General features: G+C 44.6%; 1 protein-coding gene across 1 annotated transcript in view; it reads right to left on the bottom strand.

Moving 5' to 3' along the window:
- Window positions 1-517: 517 nt before the first annotated feature.
- CCNG2 (cyclin G2) overlaps window positions 518-11,977 on the bottom strand; it is a 12,137-nt gene continuing 677 nt past the window's right edge. The window contains exons 3-9 of the mRNA XM_069092644.1: window positions 11,922-11,968; window positions 11,597-11,739; window positions 6,135-6,385; window positions 5,880-5,958; window positions 5,675-5,773; window positions 3,687-3,892; window positions 518-1,973 (exon numbers count right to left, since the gene is read on the bottom strand). Coding sequence (XP_068948745.1) covers window positions 1,850-1,973; window positions 3,687-3,892; window positions 5,675-5,773; window positions 5,880-5,958; window positions 6,135-6,385; window positions 11,597-11,739; window positions 11,922-11,968 — 949 coding nt within the window. The 3' untranslated portion in view covers window positions 518-1,849. The remainder of the gene's footprint in view (window positions 1,974-3,686; window positions 3,893-5,674; window positions 5,774-5,879; window positions 5,959-6,134; window positions 6,386-11,596; window positions 11,740-11,921; window positions 11,969-11,977) is intronic.

Below are 11,977 nucleotides of genomic sequence, written 5' to 3'. Positions count from 1 at the left end.
GAGAATTTAACTTTCCAGAGCCGATCTCGTGGAAGTCCTTGCTTTATCCACCTTCTGTGGATCTCCTAAGGCGGTGGGTGGTACTACCATTCCCACTTTAGAGTTGAGGAAACTGGTTAAGTGATTTGTGATGAAAAGAGATGGGATGAAAGAGCTGGTGTCCAAGGCTTTATTTGAACTTGGGTCTTCCTAACTCTCTCAGCACTCTGTGTGCTGTGGCACCCCTAAGTATTCCAAGCCTGAGGAACAGCATATGCAAAGGCATGGAGGTAGGAGACAACATGTACGGGGGCTAATAAAACAATAAATAAGCAAAAAGGTAAAATATGCCATCAGCCCGCAAAGACAAATGGGAGTCAGACTGCAAAGGAAGTTAACAGTGCAAATTCTAGTCCGGAAATTCTGAACAGCCTAATTCTTGAGTTTCACAATAAGCTTTTTAAAGCTGGGGTAGGGGGCAGGCAGCAATGGATCCTTGTTTGGTAAGGAGCTTCACAAATGAGACAAACACCATCTGTTATGCTTCATTAACTTTTCCTTTATTCGGAGTGGCAATCCGTCAGATCACCTCTAGCTACTTTGGAAAACCACCTATCAGATGATGACTTAGGTAGAAAAGAAACAAAGCGAGTCATCAATGTACAGTCTCTATGATACAGAATACACAATAAATTATATCTACATGCAATGTCTACAGTTACACAATGTAAAAAAATACAGTACTTTTTATGTACATTTTTTGAAGATTTACATTTTTATGTACATTTTGTAAACTTTTAAAAATCCATGTCTTTGTACCAAACCTTGAGTGTACAAAGCCTCATCAGTTCGCACATCACCATTCTTCCATCTGCACCACAGCACAGGCATTTACTAACACACACTACCACAGACAGCTTTTTACTTCATATTTCAGCCTTGCCCCCCGCCCCAGTCTAATACCGTTATTCTTGAAATGTGAATCACATTGTATCGACTTCCTGTATTCTCACAGCGTACAATGTAATCACACCAACATGTGATCACTGCAATGCAACAATATCAGGTGTTTGCCGTCACATCCACATTACCCAGGTCTACGTTAATAACCTTGTCCAGCACTAAAAGCTTTCATACATATACATGCAAAACTAGTTTTGATTATGGATTTTATTAAACGCTAAAATAAACTAAAGGGCTAAAACACTTAAGACTTAAAAAGAATGCAAATACTTGCCAAGCTTAGCTTGCCAATCATTCCTGTAGCTAGTATGTCAACTTCAACTAAGACACTAAATGTTAAAATGCACATTTTTAAGTTTTGCTGGGTCTGTATTGGATATTACATTCAATTTTTAAAAAGCATATCGACATGTTTGAATGCGTCCTCCATCACGAAGACACATTTGTGAAACTGTTAAAAGGGCTATCCACTGTCCCTGCCAAGAGAGCATAGGCACACTCCCAAATAGGTGTAAATGACCTGAAGACTTTATGTCAAGTTGTAGAAGACCCATATATATTCAGACTGTATCTAAAAAAAACCCTCTGAAAAGCAGTAAATCCAAGGTTTTAATTGTTCCTCTCCTAACCCCTCCCCCTCCCCCAGCTAAAAAAGCATGACTATTCAGAAGAAAAAAAAAGTGCCACCCTAAGTGATGTCACTACTTGTCTAAGAAGCATAAACCCATTTAATGGCTTAGAATTAAATATGAAAATAGGCCAGATCTGATCTGAATAATAAACAGAAAGTAGGCGGATCCAGCCCATGCGACTCCTTCCTGAAAGATAAAGGGAGGGGAAGAATGTCCCCTACTTATTGCTCAGAAACCCGCAGGCGGACTCCGAACGTGTGCTTGGCACGAGGTCTCTAAGACTGGAAGCACAGGGCTCGGGCCACCGTGAAGTCAAAGAAGAAGGTGCATTCTCGGTCGCTGGGAGGGGAGCTGCTCAGACTTTCTTCTCCACAGCTCATATCTTCACAAGAGTCCTCACTGAAAAGGGCAAAAAGAACCATCTTATTTACTTGAAAACTGCATGTAACCACTGTAAATGTAACCTTGCAATGGCAAGGTGAAAGAATGAGGCACCTGGTTTGTGCTTTAAACCTCCAAAGACCTCCCAATGCAAACTCCTCTGAACTCCAATGAGAACCTCTCAGTTCCTCTTTACTTCAAAGAGAGGTATGTGTGCCCAACTCATTCACTGTGAACACGCTGTCACTCCTGAGTACCAAGGACTCTGCCAACATCCACTCCCTCCAATCAGAAAACCCAACACATTCACAGAGCACTTTAAAGTTTGCAGAGCACTCCAGAGACTGCGGATATTTTCTCCTTCGATCCTCACAACCACCCTGAGTGGTAGGCACTGTTCTTATCTCCATTATACAGATGAGAACTGAGGCTGAGAGAGGTCAAGTTATTTGCACAGGGTCCCAGAGCCCGGAGGTAACCAAGGCAGGCTTTAGACTCAAGACTGCTAGGTTTTTAAAGCTAGTACTCCAAACAAACAGTATATTGTCTGGCATCCGGATTATTCATTACAATCAAGGCAAACAGTTTTCTGACATGATGTAATTATATCTTTTAAAATACTCAACTGTAAGATAAGAAATACATCATCCCTGAAATGAATTTTCAGTCTCATAAAATGTTGGTAACTCAAAGGGACCTTAGAGCCCACTGCAGATCAACCCCCTCATTTTACACATAAATAGCAAGCAATGACTCAAATATGTAAAATAAATCATGGTCCGCAAAGGAAAATAAACTGGATTTATGGTCATCCTTTAAGACTGTACTTCAGAGCTGCACCATGCCACGTGAGGGAGCTTAACATTCAATCACTTTTTTAAACTCTTCATGGATATTTCTAATTTTCTGTTAGCTATGGATAAAATCTCTACAGTATCACTATGGAAGATTAAAGAATTTTAATTTTTGAAGAAATTGGCCATTAAAGAAAAATGGCCACTTTTTTTTTTTGGTTCTGCTGATGAAGAGAAATCCTATACAGTAAGGATATCTTCAACCAGGCAGAGTCCCAAGGTTCTGAAGCAGATATGAATTTTTATTTCTCTTTCCTGATGAGGGTCTTTACAACAAATATAGTAGCTGTCTGAGTAATCGGCCAGAATTTTACATTTTAAAAAGCATAAACCCAAGTTATTACATAGTTAAGCTAAAGCTAACCAGCACATCCAAAACGGAATAAATTCTACTATGTTTGACTGACAATCATCTGGGTCTAATATTTCTCCAAAAACTCAACAATGTAATTCTATCAAAAATTCTGGGGGAAACAGGAAGCTAGAAAGACCAAGAGACGAATGGGAGGTCATCCTAGTGTGCATCCTGCACAAATGCCTGCTTTCCTCTCTAAGTCTCCCTCAAAAATGTTGTTTTCTAAAAAATGCTTACAGGGGTGTGTGGTGATGTAACTTGCAGGAGAGACAAAAGGAAAAGTGTACATTTTCTTTCCTGTCAGCTCTCCTAGGGAAAACCATTCACACGACTGGATCACACACACAGCTGGGTAACCTCAATGAGTCACCTCACAGCTGAGTCTGTTTCCTAGTCTGTCAAACGAATAAATCAGACTCGAGGCTCTGGAAGGCCCCTCCGCCGCCCCACTGCTCAGCCATCATCATGGCAAACTAGCACGAAGTTTAGAAGGCGTTCTTCTTCCCAAGGCAGCTGGCTCACCTCTGACTCTCCTCAAAGCAGCCCCCCTCCGGAATGGTGGGCAGCTCGGGGACGCTGTAATAACTGTTGTGAAGGCTCTGAGCCGTGCGTCGGGACACGATCCACACGAGCTTCCTGTGGTCAGGTTTGCAGCACTCGGGAGAAGAGTACTCAGCGAGGCATTTTGAAACCAGCTCCCTCCAGTAAGAGAAATCAGCATCATTAATCTGAAAGCACAGTTGCACACATTTCAAAAATGAGAAAGGACCACATACAGTCTTTAAACAAGTCTGAATCAGGCTCCATATATCAAAATGCCCAGATGAGCGCTGGAAGTGTCAGGACTGCCAGATCTATCGAGGACACTTCAACAGTGTAAATCCCAAACCATCCCCTGAAAGCATTTTTATCTTATGAACTTGTTTGCATCAACACATGTGATGGCTTGGGATTCGACTGTGAGCTCCTGGAGGGCAGGGACTGTCTTTGGCCTCTTTGTATATCCCCAGGCTTAGCAGTGCCTGGTACTCAGGAAGCACTTAACAAATGCTTACTGAATTGCATTCTAGCTTCAAATATGTGAAGTAGCTTAAAATCTGGCAACATTTCTTAGATCCCTTTCAGGAGGGGATTTCTCAGAAAGGAGATCTCTCCCCAAACCTTAGGGAACACCACTTGCTTTTAAGGAAGGATTATAATCCTTTGCAAGTTCCTTTGATAATATTTTGGTCCAGTTAACATGAAGACTTTCAGTTCTCACACAAAGTTAGGAAATAATTATAACAGCATTTATACAGTGCTCTAAGGTTTGCTAAGCACTGTGTAAATAGTCTCTCACTTAACAATAGTGATAGCCAACATCTATACAGCACCAGGTATGACGATAAACACTTCACAATCTTTTATCTCACCGATCCTCACAACCACCCTGGGAAATAAGAGCTATTATTCTCTCCTTTACAGATGAGGAAACCGAGGCAGGCCTAGTTTCACACAGCTAGAAATACCTGGCACAGAATTTGAGTTTAGGGTGTTGGGTTTGGAGTCAAGCAGGCCTGAATTCAAATCCAGCCTCAGACACTACCAGCTGTATGACCCTAAGCAGGTCACTTAACCCGCTTGCCTCACTTTGCTCATCTGTAAAGTGAAGACAGTAACAGCACCTAGCTCTACCCCCCAGAACTGTGGGAAGATCTGAGGCGGCAGCAGCTGTAAAGCGCTTAGCACAGTGCCCGCATACAGTGGTGCTATATAATCTGTGAGCCACACTTCCCTGCTATTATTTCTCACTCCCTTCCCATGGACACTACATCAGGACCACAATAATCTGAAAGACCACCAGGCTGACCAAGTCTCTACAAGCCCATGTGCTGCCTGCTCTTCCCCAGCACCCGTCAGAACCTCCGCAACATTCATCCCGCCTCTCCCTCCAGTGAAGGAGACAGCCGGCTCCTCCCCGACGTGGACCTCTGTTTGGGGACAGTTCTCATTGTGGCACAAATATGCCTCGGCAGCTTTCTGTGCCAAGCCCCAGAGGCTTAATCCCTCATCTAATAAGAGCCCTTCACAACATGTGACGCGCCCAATAGGAGCCCAGGCTGAGCCCCGGCCATATGTGCACACATGTGTGCAGCGAAGCTGCCCTGGCCTTCCCAAGCCTCTGTTCTAACAGGGCAGACAAGCACAGCCCCGAAGACACAGCATAAACACACACATATGGACGCTGATCAAGACCACTCCTGCCCCTCCCAAGTTTCTCCTCCATCTGTCCCTAGTGTCTTCACCTGATCCTCACAGTACCCGGCCCCCTGACTCCACTCCAGCCTCCCCAACACGTGGGGCTACACAGAGAAGGCCTGCCCAAGAAGGGGCAGACATGATGCCACTGGAGAGTCAAAAACAGCCCAGGAAACATAAGAGCTCTGTTCACAAGCACTCATCCCTATGCTCTGGTTTCCTACGTGTGACTTGAAAAAAAAAACAACTCCCCCAAACGTAGAACAATTTACCTTGGAATGCTTCTGAACAAGAAGAATTATTTCCAATAACTCGATTGATTTCAAGGTTTCCACTTCCAGATTGAGAAGGCACAAAGCTAACACAGACGGCTATGAAGGTAAACAAAGGAGAGCAGTGTGTAGGAATTTCCTCAGTATATCTGTCAAAAGCTCGTAATTATGTTGTTACTAAGAAACAGTAATAAAAGATACTCACTTTTGCTTTTGAAAAAGTCAGTCGGCAGTTGCAAGCTTTTAGCTGAGCCTCCAATTTATCAAGGCTCAATACTTCTTTCCTATGAAACACATCAAAGGAAAACAAGTCTTACAATGACCCGTAAAGACTACCCGGCTGAAGATCTTCAATGTTTTCAAGACATCATTTTGAGAATTAGAGCTACTTAAGGAGAAGCAACAGAACCGGATGAAGAAAAGGAAGCAGGTTTAGGGAGCCCCAATGGCCTGTGCTCACCTTTCTGAAGCGTGACGAAGTACGATAGTGTGGTATAAGTGCAAAAAGTTTAAGGCAGTAGTAGCTTCTAATTCATAGTGCAACTTTTCAGAAATAATTTTTTCCATCCGCTTTATGTCAGAAGCAGTGCACTTGCACTGACTGATTCTGATGACATCATGGGTTGATGGAATATTGCATTCCTCCTCGATGATTCTAGCAGCCAGAAGAAAACAACACACTCCAATGCAAGACAAATGTTTGGGCTTCACCTGAATAACAAAGACGTCTTTAGAATATCAAAAAGGCAAAAGACTTTTTAAAAAAAGAGTTAACAACTGACAGTATGTTTTAAAGGCTTACAAAGCATTTTATACACATGACTGCATTTGAGTCTTACTATTAAGGAGCTAAGTAAATTTTACAGAGGATGGAACTGTGAGGCACAGAGGTCAGTGACTTTTCCACAGCTGTAAAGCCTTGTCTAAGGAGGGGAGCTGGAACAAAACCGAGATCTTCCTAAACCCAAGTCTAGCACCGGAAAGAACACCTCGTGGCCTTCTCACTTACGAGAGGTGGGCATCAGCTTGATGCACAAAAACAATGAGACCCCAAATGCATCCTGGGAAAACTGTGGGCTCCTTTCTCATGCAAGATCTACCAGTCAACTCCAATATTGTACTTACAATATTTATATATTGTCACCCCCCCTCAAAAAAAACCTCTTAAACCAATAGGTATCAAAACAAAGGAAAACCTGTTAAAAGATTCCAGATACAAAAGAAGCTTGTTACAATGATTCTATTGCTCATACTTCTAAATCCCCTCCCAGGGAATGGCCACCCTTAGCAACAATAAGTTTAAATTATAAAATTTTTAAAAAGCAGCTGTCCCACTTTCAAAAGTTTTCTGAACAATGGTCAGTAATGATCAAATTGAAAAAATCTGCTTGGATGACACATTTCTGACACTAAGAAAGACCATGTCTTCCAGCCTTAAATTCCTTCAGAAGTACTCAGACTGGTATCAATGACAAACAATGTCCCAACAAAGCAGGTATTTCAACACTGAAACCACAATTGCTGCAGAGCTCCAAGTGCCCCTTCCTCATTTTTATTTGCTTAGTTAGCTGTCTTCAGAGGTGCATACGCTGGAGGTGGGACGAGAAGCCATAACCCCAAGCAGTGTCAATGTACCCCAAAGGAAATACGACCTAAGACAAGGTAAGAACCAAACATTTGTAAAAAACCAAAAATTCCTGGGACACCTCTTCTTCTTAGCCCTCAGCAGCCACAGAAATAGACAGAGTCCTTGGTAACTATGTTTTTTTGGTTTTTGGAGGGAGGGGGGGGCAGTTGGGATTAAGTGACTTGCCCAAGGTCACACAGCTAGTAAGTGTTAGGTATCTGAGCCCACATTTGAACTCAGGGCCTCCTGACTCTGGGGCCGGTGCTCTATTCACTACACCACCGGGCTGCCCTGGTTACCGTTTTTGAAACAAATATTTAAGACAACTTGCCATCTTCTCACTTCCTCTCTCAAGTCAGAACCACCAAAAGTTCTGGCCAAACTCCTGGTTTGTTTTCCAGTCACTCCCATGGAGCTGTGATTCCGTCATTTCTGCCTGTTTGAACCCAGTCTGGCAGACAGCTTACCCACATTCCTCCACATCCCGACATCTTGAGACCAGAGGAGTACTCTGGCTGTCTGCCCTAAGAGCCCCATGCCTTTGCCATGTGACCTGCCCATCTTGTCTTGTTATATAATTCCTAGAAAACATCCTTTCCTTGCTCTTCTCGGGAGTCCCTCCCTGGTTGTGTCAGAACCCAGTCAAAGCCACCAGAAGCCCCTCTGCTGCTCTGTACGTGGTACTAATCTTGACTTCTTCAGCATCAGTGGCACACCACGTCAGCACCACAAACATGTTAGTGATGACAACAGCGGCTTTTTATTTCATAGGAAGCTTGAGGTTACTAAAAAGAGCTTTGAAATTTTCAGAAAGAAAACCAGTCTGCTTGCTCCTTCCCTTTTCAACTTTAGTGCCCATTTGTTGTCCATTTATTGTTTTACCCAGATACCCACTGAGTTGGAGGACTGTCTCTGAAGGTATGTGTGTACACACACACACACACACACACACACACTCTCATGTGCTATCTAAATGCACATTCATCTAAATGCATTTTGAAATCTAGTAAATGAGAACTCTTCATCCAGCTGGTCTTTCTTGTGTGGATGGACACGACAAACACATTTAAGTATTTAATTACAGGTCTTCCAGGAAGCTCTGCAATGTTCTCTGGCTTGATTTAAACAGTATGATGTCACCCACAAACAGGAATCCCCAGAGATCCCCACCACCACAGGCATATCCTAACCCGACCAGGGCTTTCATTCAATCTCCTCCACTATGTGGTGAACACCTCTGAGAAGTGTGTATCTCATTGTTTCACGCCACTCCTTGTGTTTATGGTCAGCAATTCCTTGGACAGGGTTATCTTTGTTGTACATCTTCTAAAGAATCCTCAATGACCTTAATACATAGATGGGAGGCACACAGGAGTAAAAAGTGCCTACAGGAAAGCATTTTCCTCTACTGAATCTCATCTTTTTAAAAAATCAATGAAATATAAGCACAATGGGATCTTATATTATATATACATTTTTCAGTTCATTGTGAAATGGTAAAGATGGTCCATTGCTGGTTCACTTGCTCCCTATTAACGAATGCCCCTAATCAAAAATGCCCCCAATTCCTAAGATCACCCTGAAAAACATTGTATAGATGGGAGATTAGGCATATAGATCGGTAGTTATTGATGGCCTCAATTCCCCGCCCCCCTACTCAAAGGCCTTGGTATATTTCCCAAAGACAATTTGTCTGTTACTCCTTCAATGATTTCAAAACTATCCTGCCTTGAGCACAACTCTCCTCTCCCCCTTTCCACCCTCATTCTCTCTTCCTGTCTTTATTCTCTGAGTGTTGTAAGGCCACATATTTAAAGCTAGAAGTGACCTTATATGCATTCCAATCTAGCACTCTTGTTTTACAATGGAAAAAAAAAGCATACACACACACACACTCTGAGGCCTAGAAAGGTTAAGTATGTGACTTGCCAAAGGCATACAGTATTCAGCAGAGTCAGGATTTGAACTCGGTGCTCTCTCCCCTGACTATTCTAATAACTACCTCAGGGACTGTGATATAGGGTCCAAGTGTGGCTGTGCCACTTATCCTTGACAGGAAAACATTTACAATGATTTTTACAAATCTTTTCCATTGGTCTTTGGTTTGCAGTCCTATCATTTCGTCCTTGAATGCCTGAGAGGACTCTGCTCAGCTGGTTACCTTACCAAGCGTTCTGTAATCTGATCTCGCCTCTGCTGCCCCCGACTGTGCCAGCCTCAATCGGCCAGGGCTGTTTTTAGCAGCCCTCTGCTTTCTTTCTCCCTTGGCAAGTAACTCAAAATACACGCTGCATCAGGCTCTTTTTCTCAGGTCTTCTAGTCTCCTTGTTGTGGAAACTCATTTATAACAGTTTAAATTTTGGAATAATTATAGTCAGTATCAACATTATTTTTCCATTACCTTTTGTTTTCAACAATTTGTTCAAATATGTCAGTTAAAAATTTTTAAATTGCCTGTGTGACACACACATCCTTTTTCTCATTATTCTCTCTCTTTTTTGTAAAGAAATCCCAATCTCAGCTCCGATGAATTCATGGTCTGACTACACACTAACAGCTAACTCAGGGATAACTTACTTCAATCATGTCTTTTTCTTTCTCTTAAAATATAGTTGGTTTCTTGGTGCTCTCCATGTCCAGAACTTACCATTCTCTCCCTCTTTTTAAAAAAGAAAGTATTCAAAACAGAGACCTGAGGCTTCTGTATAATCTAAAATCTTTGGCCCCCTTTCATGTCTTTCTCCTGAGCCATATTCTCCCAAATACTTCTTGCCATCTCTGCACTAACATCTCCAAGTATCACAATGCATAGATTTTATTTGGAAAATCTTATCAAGTTCTTTACAGCGATTCTCTTCTACTTTGTACACAGTAACTACTACTGTAAGCTGCATTTATTTTCACGGGGAATCTTTTTGCAGTTACTTATCATTAGTACTGTAATACACAATGACCAAACGTCCCGTGAATATTTTCTATAGTCTGTGTGCATATGATAAAAAACCTCTCTGCCAATTCCCTTCCTTGCTACTACTATGAGTGGCCTTTGCTAGCCTTCATGAAGGGCTGTGAGCCATCCTTCAGTTCAGCTGCAACATTAATCAATCAGTAACGTGTATTAGTGCCTTCATTCCTCTAATTCAGGTCCTCCAGCAACATGCCCTCTTGTTTGCACTGGATCAGTACTTCACACTAGCATCCAAGTTTGCTGATGGCTTAAGAGCTCTGACCCTAGCCCCTCTGCTGCCCTCACTCCAGGGGCACTCACACACCCACCCAAGTTCTATATGACATCACTGCACTTCTCTTTGTCAGCTCTCGTCCTCCGTGGTCATACAGGAATGCCTTCTGCCACCACCTTGGTTCAGGCCCTTGTCCCCTCTTGCCTGGATTATCACAACAGCCTCCTAATTGGCCTCCCTACATGCCATCTCCTGTCTCTTCCCACTTTGGGCCTCTGAGGGTAAAGATCTGACCACATCACTGCCCAACACAAACCCTAATGGCTTCCCAGGCCCTCTAACTCTTGCTGAGCCTTCCCCAGCCTGGTCCCAACTTCCCTGACATCATTCTGCCATCCTGCCAATCCGAGCTTCTCTCTGTGCCTCCCACACAACCCTCCAGTCCCATTCCTGTCTTGGCACAGCCAGCCCTCAGCCCCCCATGCTTGGCACACCCCTCTCCCTCCCACACAGAACCCTCGTCCTTCTGTACAGACTCGGCAGAACCTTCACATTCAGCCCTTCCAGCTCTCCAACACCCTGCTATAAAACTGGTCCACTCACCTACCGAGGTACCTGTCTCCCAACTAGAACAGAAGCTCTCTGAAGGTCAGAACTCATTAACTACTGCATTTGCATCTCTAGCGCCAGGCACATTAAAATCGCCGGACAGGCGGTGAACCTTTTATTTAAGAAGACCTTACTCTGGTGCTTTCATGTACAATGAGGGGAGGGAGCTCACAAAGCCAGTCAGCACTGAACACGCTCTGAACGTCTTATTCTGGTTTAGCAGTCCTGCACCTTAAGCCCCAGGACCCAAGCAGTCTGAGCTCGGGCACTCAGTTTACGGGCTCTGCCATTTGGAGAGCTGACCACCCGCTGCTGCTGGCATCAGAGGGGCAGGAGGGCAGGGCACCAGGCTGCACACCGACGACAAGCCTCCTCACTGGCCCCCACCGGGCGTCCCTGCTGCTCTCCCAGTCCCTCACGGGTCACTCCGCCTCGATGTCCGCCTTTTACTCGGCCCCCCTGCGCCCACCGAGCCCCAGCAGCCCGGGCCCTGCCCGGCCGTACCTTCATGAGCGCCAGGAAGCGGTCCAGAATGTTGACGGCCAGGACGAAGGTCTCGGTCCGGGCCCCGAAGAAGTTGGCCAGGCTGCGCAGGTCCTCCACCTTCACGTTCCTCAGCCTGGGGCACAGCGCGTTGTCAGTCTGCGATAGAAGCGGCCCGGCCGGGGAAGACAAAGCAGGGAGGGGGGCGTCACCGCGGCCCAGCCCCGCCATGGAGCCCCCGAGGCCTGGTGTGCTTGCGGACACGGACCGCCCCCCCACACACACACATAATTCTAAACCAGGGGGCTCCCGTCCCCCCGGACCGCCCCCCCGGCCTGGGCGCACAGCAGGCGCTTCATGAGGGAGCCCCGATCCCGCGGGGTAACAGACGCCCCCCCCCCC

This window comes from Petaurus breviceps, unplaced genomic scaffold (assembly GCF_028583685.1).
Source record: "Petaurus breviceps papuanus isolate PSGF00001 unplaced genomic scaffold, PetGlider_PUasm1.0 126, whole genome shotgun sequence".
Lineage (NCBI taxonomy): Eukaryota > Metazoa > Chordata > Mammalia > Diprotodontia > Petauridae > Petaurus > Petaurus breviceps.
The sequence above is the reverse complement of the archived record's forward strand: the minus strand, read 5'-3'. Positions and strand labels throughout refer to the sequence as shown.